General features: G+C 45.9%; 3 protein-coding genes across 4 annotated transcripts; 1 reads left to right on the plus strand and 2 right to left on the minus strand.

Moving 5' to 3' along the window:
* Positions 1 to 1060: 1060 nt before the first annotated feature.
* LOC130405276 (serine/threonine-protein kinase DCLK1-like) lies at positions 1061 to 5238 on the minus strand. The gene is made up of 9 exons (XM_056610311.1): positions 5107 to 5238; positions 4667 to 4786; positions 3957 to 4103; positions 3416 to 3549; positions 2823 to 2900; positions 2462 to 2558; positions 2053 to 2133; positions 1797 to 1910; positions 1061 to 1228 (listed from the first exon to the last, which is right to left on the minus strand). The coding sequence occupies exons 1-9, from the start codon at positions 5236 to 5238 to the stop codon at positions 1061 to 1063; spliced, it is 1071 nt and encodes a 356-aa protein (XP_056466286.1).
* An 81-nt stretch (positions 5239 to 5319) lies between these two features.
* Positions 5320 to 14841, minus strand: dclk1b (doublecortin-like kinase 1b). Of its 2 annotated transcripts, XM_056611292.1 has the most exons (7): positions 14095 to 14841; positions 13365 to 13763; positions 12632 to 12981; positions 6812 to 6911; positions 6371 to 6484; positions 5968 to 6062; positions 5320 to 5455 (listed from the first exon to the last, which is right to left on the minus strand). In XM_056611292.1, the coding sequence occupies exons 2-7, from the start codon at positions 13723 to 13725 to the stop codon at positions 5339 to 5341; spliced, it is 1137 nt and encodes a 378-aa protein (XP_056467267.1). In that variant the 5' UTR covers positions 13726 to 13763; positions 14095 to 14841; the 3' UTR covers positions 5320 to 5338. The 2 variants fall into 2 exon arrangements, with proteins under 2 accessions (XP_056467267.1, XP_056467268.1); XM_056611293.1 differs by lacking the exons at positions 5320 to 5455; positions 5968 to 6062; positions 6371 to 6484; positions 6812 to 6911 and adding an exon at positions 9802 to 10027.
* Positions 14354 to 18035, plus strand: LOC130405951 (uncharacterized protein DDB_G0271670-like). Its single transcript, XM_056611291.1, has 6 exons — positions 14354 to 14629; positions 15448 to 15540; positions 15768 to 15912; positions 16066 to 16133; positions 16222 to 16289; positions 16679 to 18035. The coding sequence occupies exons 1-6, from the start codon at positions 14607 to 14609 to the stop codon at positions 17746 to 17748; spliced, it is 1467 nt and encodes a 488-aa protein (XP_056467266.1). The 5' UTR covers positions 14354 to 14606; the 3' UTR covers positions 17749 to 18035.
* The last annotated feature ends 409 nt before the right edge of the window (positions 18036 to 18444 follow it).

Raw genomic sequence — 18444 nt, forward strand, 5'->3', positions numbered from 1 at the left:
AGGGAATACGTCGAAATGCATGCACGTCATTATTTGACACTTTAGTATGGTTAAACATGACTATCAATCATTATAACAACGTTTATAGGTCATAAAAGTCGAAAAAGCATAATAGGTCCCCTTTAGGTGTCTGGTTTCATCTTTAATGCCACAACTATTTGAGAGCAAAGTTGACAACTCATTACTCCTGGCTTTTGACACTGTGCTTAACGGGTAATGCGCCTAATTGCACTTACACTCTTTATAAGTGATCCATACTCTATCTTTACTCTTGTGCCAAGGTATAGATAACGTAAAGATAAGGCCATTAGGCATGCAGCCCTGTCAACTACACACCTAGAACATTCATCTGGAACCCTGCCATCATTTACCACTCACACTTTTAATACTAGACGTGGGCTGAATCCACTTGACAACCAAACCAGAGTAAAGTTGGATCGGAAGTTAAGTGCCATCTTATAACTTATTACTGTAGAAACTGTACAAACCGGAGTTAGTTAAGAGAATTAGGACAATCTTTCACAATAAAAGTAGTCACGCCTTGAGTCTTCAACATGCGCTTTCTCAGTTTACACCCCCCGGAGTAGGGTGGTCCACCACGTGGGACCACTGCATGCTTGGTAGAAAATTATAAGAAATACAGATCAGAAAAATGTCACACTTGTACCGACTCCAGTTTCGCCCCCGTGTTGTGCAGAGTAAACATTGAACAACAGGCAAGGACAGCTTTGTGACCATGGTAACCAAACATCCCAGCACAGCAGGTTCCAGCGAGATGGTGACCGTCACCGTCCATTACATCACCACAGCCCAGAGTAGGTCCTTCCATTTTAAACATATAGTGTCCCAGGACAGCCAGAAGATTTCTAGAAGTTGGGAGGCGGGGGCATTCTAGTTAGTGTACCATAAGAAAGGGTAGATTGGTCTTGCTTGGGGGGGGGGGGGGGGGGTTCTATGAGGTGGTGGTTGGTGGTGGTGGAAGTGGGGGTTCGAGTTGGCGGGGGGTGTCTAGCAGAAGGACGAGGTGGGGGGTACCATTGGATTCTAGAAGGTGGGGAGCCTAGAAGAGCGAGGCGTTGGAGTGGGCGTTGTCCGCGGCCCCCGGTGGGGGGTCCTCTGACTCGGCGCGCGGCAGCTGGTTGGACGGCCCCCGTGGCCCCGCCCGCCTGGTGTCCTGAGAGCCACGCCTCCGCCGTATGCCCTGCTTCTCCTTATCCAATGGGGTGCTCTGGTGGGCGGGGCAAAGGAGGACAATACACATAAGATCCTTTAGCTCAACCGCGTCATGAAGTTACATTATACTATCATTATTTAGCATCATTATTGATACAGTGGAGGCCTAGAAACTAATATTACACTATTATTATATAGCATTATTATAAATACTTTAGTGGCCTAGGAACTAGTATTATACTATCATTATTTAGCTTCTTTATTGATACGGTGGTGGCCTAGAAACTAATATTGCACTATTATTATACAGCATTATTATTAATACTTTAGTGGCCTAGGAACCAATATTACACTATTATTATATAGCATTATTATTAATATTTTAGTGGCCTAGGAACTAATATTACTCTATTATTATATAGCATTATTATTAATACTTTAGTGGCCTATAGGAACTAATATTACTCTATTATTATATAGCATCATAATTAATGCTATAGTGGACTAGGAACTTATGCTAGACTCTTATCCTGTAGCATCATTACCAACACAGTAGAGTGAACTAGCAGCCCTGCTGTGATAATAAACAGAGCAGTGTTTGGTGAGGTGGTGTGTGTACTAACGGTGATCACGGCCACTCCGGCGGAGGTGCTAGTGGTTCTGGTCCGTGTGTTGAAATGCTTCCTGATCCTCCCAGCGATGGAGAGGTGGGGCTCATTCTCTGGCAAGCGTTCGTCCTGAGAAACATACACTCTAGTTCGTTAACAATCCCGTTCCATAAACAGCAGCTGTGTTCCATGTACGGATTTGGTATATTTTAAGACTGGAAATAACACACACACGCACACGAACACGCACACGCACACACACGTGACTCACCTTGACCCAGTGGTGTTCTAGCACCTGCATAGGTGTGAACCTCTGGCCCCGCCCCCTCTCCAGCATCCCACCAACCAGATCCTGGGAGGGAAGGAGATGAGAGGAGATTATACTTATTAATGCCAAATGGATAAATCCCAGTAAAGAATAGATCTAAAATCCAAAATGAAAAAAAAAAAAATGGAAAACACAAAAGAGAATGTGAAAACATTAAAGGCAGTTTAATGTTTCAAGACAACATGGGACAGAAATCGAATAGGCTACTACATATTCACTCAATATTAAGTTCTCAAAAAGGTAACCACAAAAAAGAACAATAAATAAATATAGAAACAAAAATCGGCCATTGATATTCATTATTATTTATAATGTTTTAAAAAAAAAACACAGCAGAAGGAGCGGTCGTCACCATGGCAGCATCCGAGACGCCGTCCCAGGAGGGAGAGGGAAATTCAAGATGGCCGCTCTGTATCTGCTCAAACAGAACCTCCTGGTTGTCCCCGCTCCTTTAACGGCAACAAACAGCGATTACTATGGGTCCAAATAACACAATCCATACAATTTCATATAATTCCATTGGTGTCCATTATAACTTGAATGTATGTACATTTTCTTTTCAAATTGGTGCACAAATAAAGTTATTTATTATGATGAGACTGTTTAGTTTACATTTGTGTGTTATACCATTGTCGGCCACCAGATGCTGCTAAAGCTCGACCAATCTATATAAACAGTGAACCATGAGATATTTCATCAAAATGACGACGTACCCTTGGAAGGGAGGGAAGCCACACAGCAGGATGTAAGCTACAACCCCAGCAGCCCACACATCAACCTCCAGACCGTAACTAAGAAACACAAGAACACACATCAAGATCTGTGATTGGTTAACCAGGGCTAAGTGGCCTGGGCCCAAACCACCAATAAGATTGATGTCACCACTGGGGTGACGTTCATTCTAAATAGCATTTTTTCCTGCTTTCCAAAAGTATATTTCCAAAAGTACACTTGAGGCGGTTAGCAGTTAATGGTCAAGCAATGTGGGGATTGGACAGCTGCTGATCTGGTCTGTCCGATTTTTTTCATGTGACTAATCTAAAAGCCCAACTTGTTGTAGAATACAGCACTGTGTCCTCGGTCTGAAGCTACTTAGGCTAATTCTTCTCTAGCTTGTTCCTAATGGGATGAAATGGCAATCAAAGAGAACATTTGGGAACATAGATTAAGGAAGTGAAGGTAAGCTAAACTGCTATTGGAATAGCTAACCAGCGTCCCGCCTGGTAAGTAGAGTAGGGGCCCTTTAAGGGCCAGGTGTTCGTCTGGGACCCGGTACAGGTGGAGGGGTACGACCAACGGGACCTACCCGGTCTCATCGAGGACCTCCGGCGCTACGTAGGTGGGCGTGCCGCAGACGGCATACAGCGGGCCGGTCACCATGGTAGCCAGGCCGAAGTCTCCCAGCTTCAGAGAGCGGCTGCTGTCCAGGTGCTCGTACACCTGGAGGGGGAGGGTACAGGTGGACGGGTTCGTTCCTTCATTATTAACCAACGCAATTAATAGAATAATCCTGCCCCAGACAATTATTCATGAGATATTAATGCGCATTAAATCTGTAGCTTGACATCCGGTTGATAACAAACCTTCCCATCGACAAACGCTTTGAGTGCAGTTGTTTAGTACTCTTTAGAGAAAACATCATCCATTTTGTTTGATACTGTCGCGATAGTGGCTCCAGCAGAACGTTCTAAGCCAGCAGCAGCCATCTCGGTCATGTGGACCGAGACATTGTGTCAAACCTACCCCCATATTAGATAAACAGTTTTGATTGGCCCGACCAGGGTCGAGGTCAACTGGACTTCTGTCTGAACTAAAGGGGGGACAGACAATCGACGGATTGTACTGACCAGCAGGTTCTCTGGCTTGATGTCTCGGTGGACGATGTTGAGGCCGTGGAGGTACTTGATGGCGCTGGCCAGGTTGAACAGCATGCAGGCGGCGTCTCGCTCCGTGTACTTGCTAGAGGAGGAGACGGCGTCAAACAGGTCGCCCCCCTGTGGACAGAATGGAAACAGCATGCCAAACCATCATTTAGAAAGCTACTCTTTTCGCCAAAGCCACTTAAAATAAATGTCGGTGAAATGTCAGGGTTAGAGGCAGGTAGGGGATGTATATGACTCATGAAGGCCTATTGACAGTTGACATGTTGACATCGGGAGATCAAACCCAGAATGGACATAGACTGGAATAGCCAAATTTATCCTAGCTTCACTGGCTATGAGACTATAGCCTACTTACACTAGCTTGACTAGCTATAAGAGTAGCCTAAAGGGTTACGTTACCTGGAATAGCTGTGAGACTAGCTTGACGCCTCGCTACCCTGACTAGCTGTAAGACTAGCATGAGGGAACTCTACATTCAGCTACTGTTTGACCAGCCCCTGAGCCCTATGCTTTGCTTGACTAGCTTGGCTAGCTGTGAGGCTAACCAGAAGCTATGCTACTCCGACTAACTTTGAGGCTAGCCTCTGAAGCTATTCTAACTTCACTAGCTGTTGGGGCTAGCCTGAAGCTCCACTACAGTGACTAACTGTACGGCTAGTGTGAACCTACACTACCTTAACTAGCTCCATGACGAGATAGAGTTCATTTGGAGTGTCCATCTCCTCGATGAGCAGAACGATGTTGGGATGTTTGATCCTCCGCAGGATGGATAGCTCACTCTGGACCATGTGTTCCTGTTGGTAGAACCGTCAGATAACACTATATCAATGAATGGTGCAAACAGTTCAGTCGCGTACACAGTGTAGTGTTCATAGAATCCAACAGCAAGTACACAGTGTCAAACAGTTAAATAGACATAGAGAGAAACACACATAGATGAATAGAGAGAGAAACACTGCTGGCAGATGGAGAGGGAAATAGAGAGTGTGGGAGAGAAATAGCCAAATAGAGAGAGTAAAAGAGAGGGATGGAGAGAGCTAGAGGGAGGGAGAGAAAGACAGAATGGAGAGATAAGACAGAAGAACAGAAAGACAGACAGACAGTTTCTTCTCACCTTCCCTATACACTTGTCTTTGTTGATGACCTTGAGAGCGAACTCTCGGCCTGTCGACCTCTCCACACACTCCTTCACCACAGCGAAGGCCCCGCCCCCCAGTGTCCGGCCCACTCTGTAGCGCTCAGCCATGGAGGGAGGGATGTGGGCGGAGCCATCTGCCCCATCAGCTGTAAGAGACAGAGTTAGGCTCCGCCCCCTCCAGCAGTCAGACTCAGAAAGGAGTATGTGTTCATTTGATAGGAGTGTGTATGTGTGTACCATCGCTCTGGGGGGTGTCCCAGTCGTCCAGGGAGTCACATACCCTGGTGGAGGCCAGAGAGAGGGAGGAGCCACCTTGCTGAGAGCTCTGTCACACACACACACACACACACACACACACACACACACACACACACACACACACACACACACACACACACACACACACACACACACACACACACACACACACACACACACACACACAAACATGACATTAAAAGAACAATATATAATATAATATTTGAACAATACAATAATACTGAAAATAAATTCAGTCCAAAATAAAACTCAGTCTAAAAATGTTTTTTCTTGTTAAATATATGACCATACATTTGCATTGACAAATACATTTAAATTGACCACTATTATAACACCACGTGGGATGTTGATTAGCAATTACAAACCCCCAAAAAAATCCACCATAAAGTGATCTCACAAGTGGGAGTCTCCACCCAGATGCATGCTGGGTACACAGATAGGGGCCCTTTAATATATGTGAGGGGCAATATATTTGGGTTGAGTGTGTGTGTGTGTGCGCGTGCGTGCGTGCGTGCGTGCGTACGTGTGCGTGTGCGTGTGCGTGTGTGCGTGGGGTACCCGTCGTCGTCGTAGGCTAGCAGGGCTGGTTGGAGACGGACTTGGAGACTTCCCGGATCTGGGCGTAGACAGCTGGCTTCCTGCTGTTCCATTGGCTAAGGGGGCATGGAGGCAATCGTAGTCTTAGTAACGCTACTAATCATAGTAGCGTTAATTTCAAGACAAATAAACTCTGTTGTTTTCCCTCATCACAACTGAATAGAACAATGAGTGGAATGTTTCAGTCTAGCCCTTCGGACGGCCACACACACACACACACGCACGCACGCACGTACGCACGCACACACACACACACACACACACACACACACACACACACACACACACACACACACACACACACACACACACACACACACACACACACACACACACACACACACACACACACACACACACACACCGGAGCTGATGGAGGAGGGGGATCTTCGGAGGGATGCGACCCCACCTCTAGGCAGGCTTCGACCCAGCAGCGGAGAGATCCGACCATACGACGAGGACTTGGCCACCCTGCACTCTGCAACAGAGAAGGTTAACCGCACGAGCGGTTAGCTGCGCCTAATCACATCGTCACAAGATCAACGTCCGCCTGCAGTATCAGTGTCCGAGAGGACGCGTGCACGCAGTCTGTAAGCATTTTCATAAATCTGCCACCCAAACGCCTTGTATTGTTTTGCATCTGTTTCCACACGCATCGCAAGTGAGTATGCAGTCTGTATGTATACAAAGAAAGCGTTCAGACCTTTTAAATTAATATTTGATTAAAAAATAAATTGCCCACTGTGACCCCCTACATATCAGATAACCCCAAGTGGGGTGAGCGTGTTTCTGTTGTGCCACGCACCACTGTGCTCAAGCAGAAGATCGTCCTGGTAACGAAACTTCTCCGGTCCGCAGGCGATGAAGATATCTTCATCCCCGAAGAAGTCCTGGAGACAGCTCACCTGGGGGACAGAGAGAGACCTACATATCAGAGCTCACCTCGAGGACAGAGAGAGACCTACATATCAGAGCTCACCTCGAGGACAGGGAGAGACCTACATATCAGAGCTCACCTGGAGGACAGAGAGAGACCTACATATCAGAGCTCACCTCGAGGACAGAGAGAGACCTACATATCAGAGCTCACCTGGAGGACAAAGAGAGACCTACATATCAGAGCTCACCTGGAGGACAGAGAGAGACCTACATATCAGAGCTCACCTCGAGGACAGAGAGAGACCTACATATCAGAGCTCACCTGGAGGACAAAGAGAGACCTACATATCAGAGCTCACCTGGAGGACAAAGAGAGACCTACATATCAGAGCTCACTTGGGGGGCAGAGAGAGACCTACATATCAGAGCTTACCTCGAGGACAGGGAGAGACCTACATATCAGAGCTCACCTGGAGGACAGAGAGAGACCTACATATCAGAGCTCACCTCGAGGACACAGAGAGAGACCTAAATGTCAGAGCTCATCTGGAGGACTGAGAGAGACAATATCAGAGCTCCTGTTTACTTCAAGTCTCCCAAAGATAAAATATCTTGGGATTTTAATTAGTTGATGGGGATTCAATCTCCGTTTTGCTCTTTAGTGCATCATCTTAAAATATGAACTGTTTATTTATTTAATAGATGCTTTTAGCCAAAGTAATGGCATGCATCTCAAAACCTCTTTAAGTCATTTTGGATAAAAGCATCCTCTAAATAACTAGATGGTCAATTACGAAATGTTATTATTACTAATTAGGGAGATATAATGCCAATAAACAGGCCAAGAAGAGGGTTTGTCATTTCCTCACCCCCTGAAATATGACCATATATTAACATTTGGTTCATTAAGCAGATGCCTTTATCCAAAGCGACTTACAAGTGAAAGTATAGTAATGCATACAATCAAAATTGTAGTATCTTGACAGCGTTGACAGAAGCCACTAGGCAACCTAGCAACCTTCAATTCCCGTGTCAGTGCTGTAGGCCATTTGGCTGAATTCTGGTCATAAAACACTTGATTTGCAATGGCTCCTTCAAGAGGTTTTTTTTAGCCATATTGAGCCACAGAAAATCTAGAGAAGGGTGATACCAGTGTTGGCCACAGGGGGGAGATGCTGTTTACTGTAAGATAATGAAGCGCACCAAAAAACTAATATGGTTTGTGAAATATCAAATGCTCGCAATATCTTGCCATACAGTTCCTATAAACTAAAACAATTGGGAGTTTCTCCTAAATACAAAGTAAAAAGTCTGAAACTATGTGATAGATAGAAACGAGATGATAGCTATTCACTAAGGCTTAAGAGCCTGTCTGGTTCTGATGCCTCATTAATAAATAAAGCCGAAGGTTCCCCGACCTTCTCAAACTGATTTAATTGAAGTGCTCCGCTCCGATAGAGGAGATGACCTCACGTTCCCCTCCTGTGTTCTGGGAGCAGAGATTCTGTATTGACGTACAGTAAACTATCCGTAGCCTAATGGCCAGGGGCATTTTAAACGCTCCCATCACTTTCTCAATCCATCTGCATCCGTTGCCAAACAGTTTTGCACACAGACATCTTTTCTGATCTATGGGGCACATTTTAAAAACATCAAACAGATAAAATACTTTATCTTATAGCATTTAAATACAGCAAATTAAAGATCCAATTAAATATTCAGTAATATTTGATAGTGACTCAAACACTGACATCAGATTTCTGACACACTCTCACACAACAATACAGATATAATACATGCGAGCAGTGTGCCTGGTTGGGGGTTGACACAGACACATTTCCCAGGGGAGGGGCGGGCAGACACGCGTTGCCATGACGACCAGACACAAGCAGAATTTATGATGCAGCACAAATTTATCGGCACAGCAACACAGATCAGAGTATGAATCTGATATATCGCCGGTATTAATTGTGACCACAAGTTTCCACCTAACCGTCATTTTAGTGCTACTCTGCACTCTGTCTAGTTGTAAACTTAAACTAATTCGCTAGCACTAGTAGTAGAAACACAGATTTCCATTGTTGGCTTTGGTTTCTCTAGCCTCACGCGCTAGTGAGCTTTAGATAAGGCCTAAATAACCCAATGTGAGTGTTACATACAGCCGCTCCCCTGGGATGGGTCGGAAGTAAAAGTTCATGATAAAGGACGCCATCTTGTCTGCTCCCTAGCTCTGCAGTCTGCAGGTCCAGAGTACTGGGGTTTGGGGGTTGGGGGCCTCGAGGAACAGTATTGATCCAGCCCTGATCAGCACCATCGGACCACACCATCACCATGGTTACTGACAGTAACCAACGGACCACAGAAGCCACCACAGCAGTGCCCATGAGATGCTTAAGGCCTCACATGGCTATGCATGCGTGGTAATTGCGGCTTGATTTCGGACAAAATAGAGACACAGCAGGCCACATCATATGACATCACTAATGGGTTATTATGACCGCTACATTTTCAAGTTTTCTGAATCTTACAGCTATAGTATCTGTTCTGCTTTGATTGTTCTTGCCTAGAAAATCACTTTGGCTGAAAGCTTTGGCTAAATCATTAATGGGAATATAAGTTCGATCATTTCATTACATATTCAGTTTTGACTCTACGAATGTGTACAGTGTAAGATTCAGAGAAGATCCCTTCTTAGTCATCCATAGCGACCACACGCCTCCCGTTATATTTATAGAAATCCTTTTTTGAGAACACTTTATTCTTATCCGTCAAGGCTATGTGTTCTGAGTATGTGTTCATATGATAGTGTGTGCATTTGTGTACCATCACTTATGTCTACGGATTTTTCGCTTCAATAAGACTTTATACATTTATCCCTCATGATTATTTTTAATGGAAACGACATAGTCTGCTCTGTCCATCAGTGATGAGGAGACCCAGGGAGATGGGTTGAGACAGCAGGTGTCTTAGTTAGATCTGCCGGTTTCAATAACCATCCAGGAGGACATTCAGGCAGGCCACAATAGCTCAGTGGACAGCGAGTGGTCTGGAAACTGCAAGGATGCTGGTTCATTCCCATCCCTCTGTTGAGCAAGGCATCCAACTGGTCCTGACAGCTGCCAATGGTTGTGCCGATGTGCATCTGTGTGTTGAGTGTGTGTGTGTGCCAGAATTTGAGGCATTGCCTGTAAAGCTGTAAAGCTTTGCAATCTTTCATTGGCTAGAAACGTGCTGTGATTGAGTTTAAGTCATTCCATCTGGGTTTATTAAAAGACAATATTGAGTCTCCTATGCTTCTCAAGGCTTGATGTCTCCCAAGATGTAGACGCCACTACATAATGCATATATAACCTGTACATTCTGCTAGTTGGACTCAGACTCTCATGAATTGCATTGTACCATTTCTGCTGTCAGGGATGATTTAACTAGATAATATGAAAATATTCTGTAGTACGAGATCAAAACATCCTGTCCGGAAAAAGATCAATCATAGCATAGAACAGAAAGATAAGGTAGTCTAGTAGGTGGCCATTCTAGGGTGGGGTCTGCTCCAGCAGAATGGGGACGATTAGTTCGAGAGCCGTGTTTTCCTTCAAAACTAAGAGGTTAATAGTAGGCTTCAAAGTCGTCAAGTCAAGTCACTGCAAACTGTAAACAATTCCCAAAACCATTGATGTTAACAATGTTCACATTCACCTGCTTTCACCATTCCCATGATGCCAACAACACAATCACCACACAAGTAATGTCACAAATATGATATAAACACATTCTCCACACTAGTGATGTTATCAAAGGGCAATATTGTATTATATACAGTCATGTCTACCTCTACTGTCTATATGGATAACGCCTATATTTTTGCATTTAATATTGCGTATATTGGAAATATTCCTTATAACTATATTTCCATAGTAATTCATCTATATGAAATGTATATTCTTGTTATTACATAACGTCAAAGGGATTTAGCGTAAATAAAACTGTACTGTAAATCAACTGGTCTGTGAATACAATTCCTTCCAACAGCAAACTTCATAACGTCATCATTTTCATTTTGATTGAGAGGCCCCTAGAGGCTAAAATTACATATTACACCTTTTAAGTACATAAGTTATCTTTATATACAGACCATTATTTCGATTAATTGACTTCAATAGTTAAATGTAATGTACCAAATATACTGCTGAAAAAGGAAAAAATTCAGTTAAATCGTTACATCTTTGTAAAATGTATTATTTCCAGATGATTATCCCAATCTTGCAAATGGATGCTTTAAGAACTACATTTACCATGAGTCAATCAAGCACAAGGTAAATTACCTCTTCCACGACCCAGAAGCCATGAAAGAATTCCTGGTTTCCACGTGGGGGACGAAGGCGAGACACACATACACCCCTCCATTGCTCACTACACACCTTACACACACCCCCTACTAAAACTGCACTGCTCTGCCGCAGAGCCTGTTCCCTAGCAACCACCTCCGGACAGCAGGACCCTCCCCCATCACCATGGAAACCAACCAGATCCCACACTATAATGCCAACCTGAATGAAAATAAGTATCGTGATAAAAAAGGCCCTCGCTGTCCCTTTCCTCATTCACAAACTTTAGTACACACACACACACACACACACACACACACACACACACACACACACACACACACACACACACACACACACACACACACACACACACACACACACACACACACACACACACACAGTCATTATAAAGCTGGATCACTCCCAGATCTATTGGGAACAGCCAGCACTTACCGAAGCCCCTCTCTTCTGTGACTTTCACACGATTGGGGGTCACACCTTCACTTTTCAGCACGGTATGCAATTTAAAAAGTGAGGAACGATTACATCAAGGGAAGTGGAGAGGGGCGTGCGTGGTGGACAGTAGGCCCACCGTTGACAGTAGGCGCACCGTGGACACAGCGAGCTGGGCCCAGTGGAAGTAGGGTTTCAGGAAAGTGCTCAGGGGGGAAATCAATACATTAGATGAACCGAGATGGATGATGACGTTGCACAAAAGAGGACAAATCATTTTCCAGAGTGGCTTGGCTCAAGCCCACATGGTGACATCGGTCAGAGGGACGATGAGTTTCCTACCGCAATTTGTCTCCACATAACTAACTGTTAAAGCGACCCACAGTGACTAAGGTTACAGGCTATTAAGGAAAAGAAATGAATTCAAACTCTTCCTGGCTGTCCCATAAGATGATGGATAACGTTTACTATAGTTTGAATTCCCCTCGAGCAGCAGGGGCATCCAGCGCCAATTTAACGTGACAGGGTTTTATTGGATGGAGGAAACCCTTGTGAACACAGGGAACAAAAAACTCCACACAGGAGGACAACGTTCAGCGTCGAACGGTCCCATGACCTCCTTAGGACCCCCACCAGGTACCCTCTCATTTAAAAAAGCCCCCTATTTCACCCCCTATTGGTACAAATGTGTTCACACAGATGCAGGATGGATACATCGGCCTACTAGTGGACGGTGGATTGATTTATCTCTGCTAAATACTTTTTTCTGGGCTGCGGCCCAAATATGAACCGAAATTCGTGCTCTGTTTGCTATGGGGCTTAAGACCGCCGGTGGGAATCGAACCTGCGACACGGGCTACAGCCTGCACGGCTCGTGCATCAGATGACCCCTATGAGACCCAGGTCGACGGAAACCCGACACAAGGCGCTAGTAGGGGCGGGGAGGGGTCGAGGCGACGACCTACCAGCTTCCCGTCCACGGTGTACAGCTTCTTGACGACGCCCGAGTCCAACTTGACGGCGTCGGTGATGTCCGTCATCACCTGGTCGAAGGAGTGCGCCGTCTTCTTGTTGAGCAGGATGCGCACCGCCTTGCGCGGCTTCACCCCGCTCCGGACGATGGTTACCAGCTTGGGCCGGATGTAGTCGCGGCTCTCGGGCGCCGCCGGGCCCAGCTTGGCGACGCTGGTGCACAGCGGGGCCGGGGAGCGTGCCGACGCGGCCGTCTTTGCGCCCACCGCCCAGTTGGGGTTGACGTTCTTGGTGTAGTCGACCAGCTTGTAGGGCTCGATGGAGCCACACACGTAGCTCTCCCCTGTGGGGACGAGGGAAAGAGGGTCACACACCGGGGCCATGTGAATGATGAGACGAGCTTGGAATGAAGGACCGGACCTCCAGACTGTACTGTACCTTTAGTAAGACTTGTATGGAAATCTATTGCATGGCCAAACCTAGGGGCGTGTCCCAAAATTGGGCCCCGGGGGGCACAATGACCCCCAAAAAAATGATGGGCAATGTTTTTGGGCCTTTTTTTATAAAATATACATCCCCCCGCTATTATGGAGTGTTACAGTGTTGTGGTCTTCTGTTATTCTGTGAGGGTGTCGATACACTTTTTGGTTAAAAGTGCCACATCAAATCAAGTACCATTTGGGGGCATAATGTATTTCGAGGGGAGGAACCTCGCTCAATGCTCACCCTCGACCAACTGTTCCATGCTTGTGATTTTCGTCGTCCCATCTATGGAGTAGATGGTCCGCACACCCTGGGGGAGGTTCACGTTGTCGGACAGAGCTCGGGTCAGGTCGGCCAGAAGGGCGTCCAGCGAGCCAAACCGCTCCTGGGAGATGGCGTAAACGATCCCGTTGAAGTAGCGGTCCCCGTTGCGGTAGAAACGGACCTTCTTGGCCTTCTTTTCAGAACTGAGCGTGCGCAGGGTGCGGGTCCGGTACAGGCTGCAGTGCGCGCTGTGTGTGGGACTGGGGAGCCCGGTGCCCCGCGAACCCCTCCGGGTGGACCTCTGCGCCTTGTCCCGCTCGTCGAAGTGCTCGAGCTCCATGGCAACACGATCGCAGTACGCCTAAGACGGCTATAAACCTAACCAAAACAAACCTCTTTATGAATAAATTATGTTTCCGAATAGGCGAGTGATAGGCGCATTGTGTGGACGCATGCAGATATTGTGTGGAGAGAATAGGTGACATGCCACGCCCATCCCACGCTCCATCACCCCATTCTAATGTATTGATTCACCGCATTTAATTATCCTCCATTTCCAAATTCAACCAGCCTACGTGCAATAGAGTTACATTACCCTAGGCCTAATGGGACATGCACAGGCCAAAGAACTGCATACAATGTGATACAGTATCTATAAAGATCAAATGGTGTATTTTCTGTAATAAGATTTTCTTATTAATATTCTTACCAAAAAAGCCGATCAAAGAAGCAATGTCACGTAGAAATCCTCCGCTGCGTTCCTCGTCACTTTATCATGTATTCAACGGATCACTTGGAGCCGGTGAGTGTCTCTTTGTTGGCCGGTAGTAGTAGCACCGGCTGTCTCTCCGCTCTGCAGTAGATGAGCACGCTACTGCGCGTGGCTGGGAGAGACTCCCCAGCGCGCACCCCCACATCTCCCCCGTACGCGCAATAAAAAAAAAGGTTGATTGGATGCGCGTTCACATTATTGGCGTCAAACAAATCACGGTGTGTTTGTGTCGTTTAACTCTCGATTCTCGATAAGGCCTAATATCGAGTGCATTTCGACGCTTCTCAAACGTAAAGGGTTTGGTAGAATATTGTTCTAGGTGTCGAGGAGAAACGTGGTCGTTAGTTAATTAATTAATTAACGCGTACCTCCACGAGGAGACCCCGGGGACCTGCGTGCTAATCCGCAAAACGCCATTCTGCACGAGAGCTAATAAACATCACTTAAATATGCCGAGGAGAGCGAGACGAGGGTAATGTGCACGTGTCGTTATGCCTCAACATAACAGCACCACAAACATGCGACTTTAGATCCACAGCGTTTACACCCACTTGCAAATGTACATCTATCGGGTAACACATATAACCACGTGTAGCTGGAATTGTAACATAAGCCAACATTGGGGTTTGTGAATTCACATCAATATGAATGAACATCAGGCCAATGGCCTACGTTGAATGACACAATTTCTATGCACAAATATATGATGTTTTTTTCAGTCTGTTCAACAGAAATATAGTCTGTTATCTCTAATTTAACATATACTAGTTACAATTAAATCAATTATATTTGTACTCTGCTTGATAGGAGAATTAACAACCTAAATAACTCTAAACATTTACTGTTTACTTTACTATCACTTGGTGGAACACTTTCTCATGTAGGCTACTCAGTAGGCTACAGCTACAGCAAAGTATGAATGACCTTACTGTGTCTTGTCGATTATATCTATTAGCGACCAACTGTGGTACTTTATTCTTTCTAGATTCATTCATATTCGACTGTACTTCTATTCCACAAAAACGATTTACTCAGTCTTAACACATCCAATATCTGATGAAATCCACGTCCTCTAATTGAGACATTTTGATGTGAATACATAAGAGTATGTATGTATTGATTTATTAGAAACAATCATATCATTTAGTCTCTTTTGCAATGTTCCAAATTAGACTTAGAACGTTAAATCATCTACTGCACGGTCTACCCTGATGTTGAATGCAACACTTTAAACCCTAGCTGAGATAACAGCCTGGGTTGTATTCTGATATGATGAGCCTTGTCTTCTAGACCGAGAGAACAGGAGGAAGAGGATGGCGAAGACCTTCAGGACAGCAGTGGGCTGCAGGCGGCTCTTCATTCACGCAAAGAGCAGAAGAGAAGGTGGGAGGGGGGGGAGCCAACTTATATCTGTCATCTATTGCTATCATCTAAGATACCTTATTCGGGGACAGCAACCTGTGTGTGTGTGTGTGTGTGTGTGTGTGTGTGTGTGTGTGTGTGTGTGTGTGTGTGTGTGTGTGTGTGTGTGTGTGTGTGTGTGTGTGTGTGTGTGTGTGTGTGTGTGTGTGTGTGTGTGTGTGTGTGTGTGTGTTACCGTTGGTTACCAGGCTCCACATCAGGAGTTCCTGTCAGAGCCTGTGCGATCTCCTGCCGTTCGTCGAAGGACCCCTTGACACGGCGACCACCCTAGAACTCACGGCGAGATACATCGGCTACATTAAAACCCACCTGCCCCCAGACCTCCTCGCCACGGTAGAAACCCTGTCCTTCTGCTCATCTACCTGTTCGTCTGTCCGTCTCCTCTGTCTGTCGGTGGTCCGTCAGTCTGTCTGTCCGTCTGTGTTCTCCATCAGTCTGTGATCTGCATGTTCAGCATTAGAAGCTGTGTGTGTTTTTTCTCTCCAGGTTAATAGAACGGTAGAGCAGAACATGAGGGGCTCATGGCAAAAGCGAGAGAATTCGTCAAAGAAAAGGTCAGCGGTTACAATGGCAACATAGCAAGTTCCTTCTGGCCGATAAACAACAATGCTTTACACGTACACTGCCGTCCCGTGACCCTAGGAAGACGAGTGGTCTGAGGAAGAACACCACACAGCGGTCCAAACCATCTGCCGAGAAGACTCCTGACAGTACAATTAATTACTTTTTCTTATTGAAGTACCCCTACTTTTACATGCATGCCATTGCATTTCCATTGTATTTCTATTGTAATACATAATATGTAATGCAATAGAAATACAATGGAAATGCAAAACATATGCAAAGTATATATATATATATATATATATATATATATATATATATATATATATATATATATATATATTATGTAATACATATATATATATATACTTTGCATATGTTTTGTATTTTGTAGCTCTTGCATCTCTTTATTTCAAAGAAAATGGTTGTAATTGTTTTTTATTACCGCCTGTACTTACTTCTGCCTTGCGTGACGTCCATGTTTCCCATGTGGCATTAATAAAGAGCTCTTGATCCTACTTTATGGTATTCTCAGATGCTGCCCTCTGGAGGAACGTCCAGCCCCTGATTAGTGTGTTGGCCAACCATCCCAACGATCAGACCGCCGCCCCTCTTCTCTTTGCCGATCGACCCTCTCCTCCACCCCAACCTCCTCCAACCGGCGCCGTTGTCACGCCAATACTGCTGGACAAGTCGTCGGTGCCTCGTGGACAGATGCTGCCTCTGTGTCAGGAGCAGTCCTTCTCCTCCTTCTCTGCCCCCACCTCCTCCTCCTCCTCCTTCTCTGCCACCTCCTCCTCCTTCTCTGCCCCCACCTTCTCCTCCTTCTCTGCCCCCACCTCCTCCTCCTCCTCCTTCTCTGCCCCCACCTCCTCCTCCTCCTCCTTCGCTGCCCCCACCTTCTCCTCCTTCTCTGCCCCCACCTCCTCCTCCTTCCAATATGTAGAGAACAACTGGATGGCCCCCTCTCCGCCGGCATTCTCTAGTCCAGCCCTCCCTAGCCCCACCTTCTCCGGCACCTCCTGCCCCAGCACTGCCCTTAACGCCATGACGTCATCAACAAACGCCAGCCATAGGGGCGTCCTGCCAGGACCCACCGACACCGCCCTGGGGGGCGAGTCCGCAGCCGATCACGTTGTGACGCTGCAGATCATGGACGTCGCTGCCCCCAACGTGACTGACGCAGGATCAGGTGAGCTCGCGACGGCGACGGCGACGGCGGTGAACTTGGACGCGGTCTGGGACCATCAGGATCAGACCATCGTGCTTATCGTGCTGCCTCCCGCTATCAGTGACGTCACAACCACTCAGGGGCATCATCTGCCGCAAGAGCTGTCGTCGGCGGCGGCGCTGGAGAGAGAGAACGCCACCGTGGCGGCCGCAGGGTCAGCGACGGCGTCGGGAAGGTGGGAGGCTTCGTTTGACGCCCCAGTCCAGCAGAGTGGCGTCAGTGGTAGTCCAATCACGACGGGCGCTAAGGGCAAGGTTGGTCCCTATTGGCTGGACCTGCTGTTTGATGACAGCCTGTGCATCCCGGAGGCCATATTTGAAAATAATCAGACGGTGGAGGATCACACCAACGACCAAACACTTGCCACATTGTAGTGTCAGCTATCTGTTGCGTCCGGCAAGGATATATATATTTTGATTTGTAATGTTAATTTTCTAGTTGGTGACGTTAGTATTCAGCCTTAATGTAAAGGTAAAAAATTAACACAGAAGCTAAGCCGAATTGCTTTCGTTCTTCAGCATTGTTTGTTTGCGTTTTCCATCTCTTGTCATTTCGGGTAACATACATGACTAGTTAATTGTCATTTACTTTTTTTTTGTTTACTTGACAATAAAATATTTGTTCAACAGCACTAATTCTTTACTTTTATGATGGATGAATTGATCAATGTTTGTTTAACGTAATTGCCTGTTACGTTATACCAGTATTTATCTGGTTTATCTTAATGTTACTAAACGTTTGTATCTTACATGAATGAGAACGTGATTTGAGGTGAAATCCAAAACAATGATTCAAAATAGAAAACGGTCCGGGCATAGCCATATAGGTCATAGCTGTTATACTTGAGCCACTAGGTGGGGTTGTAGGGCTAAAATAAAATCTCTTGGACAACGCCAAATACAATCCCATTTAACACTGAAACTTTATTTCACACGTTGTTAGTAAGAAATGATGGTGGTGCATTTCTTTGCTAGTTACATTTATAATTGTTACCAATGTTCACAAGCATGAACTTAAGAATGATCAGATATCACCCAGGAACAGTGATCCTGTCTTCGCTGCTCGTCGTG

The sequence above is a fragment of the Gadus chalcogrammus genome, chromosome 16, assembly GCF_026213295.1.
Source record: "Gadus chalcogrammus isolate NIFS_2021 chromosome 16, NIFS_Gcha_1.0, whole genome shotgun sequence".
In the NCBI taxonomy this organism is placed as follows: Eukaryota; Metazoa; Chordata; class Actinopteri; order Gadiformes; family Gadidae; genus Gadus; species Gadus chalcogrammus.

Coding starts and splice junctions, on each gene's coding strand:
- LOC130405276 (XM_056610311.1), bottom strand. CDS start 5,238: ATGGCTGAGCGCTACAGAGTGGGCCGGACACTGGGGGGCGGGGCCTTC. Junction 4,787..5,106: donor AAGACAAGTGTATAGGGAAG/GTGAGAAGAAAC, acceptor TTCTACCAACAG/GAACACATGGTCCAGAGTGA. Junction 4,104..4,666: donor TCGTCATGGAGCTAGTTAAG/GTAGTGTAGGTT, acceptor TTCTGTCCACAG/GGGGGCGACCTGTTTGACGC.
- dclk1b (XM_056611292.1), bottom strand. CDS start 13,725: ATGGAGCTCGAGCACTTCGACGAGCGGGACAAGGCGCAGAGGTCCACC. Junction 6,063..6,370: donor CCCCTCCTCCATCAGCTCCG/GTGTGTGTGTGT, acceptor ATGCCCCCTTAG/CCAATGGAACAGCAGGAAGC. Junction 5,456..5,967: donor CTAGCCTACGACGACGACGG/GTACCCCACGCA, acceptor TGTGTGTGACAG/AGCTCTCAGCAAGGTGGCTC.
- LOC130405951 (XM_056611291.1), top strand. CDS start 14,607: ATGCCGAGGAGAGCGAGACGAGG. Junction 15,541..15,767: donor CGCAAAGAGCAGAAGAGAAG/GTGGGAGGGGGG, acceptor GTTGGTTACCAG/GCTCCACATCAGGAGTTCCT. Junction 16,290..16,678: donor TGCCGAGAAGACTCCTGACA/GTACAATTAATT, acceptor TGGTATTCTCAG/ATGCTGCCCTCTGGAGGAAC.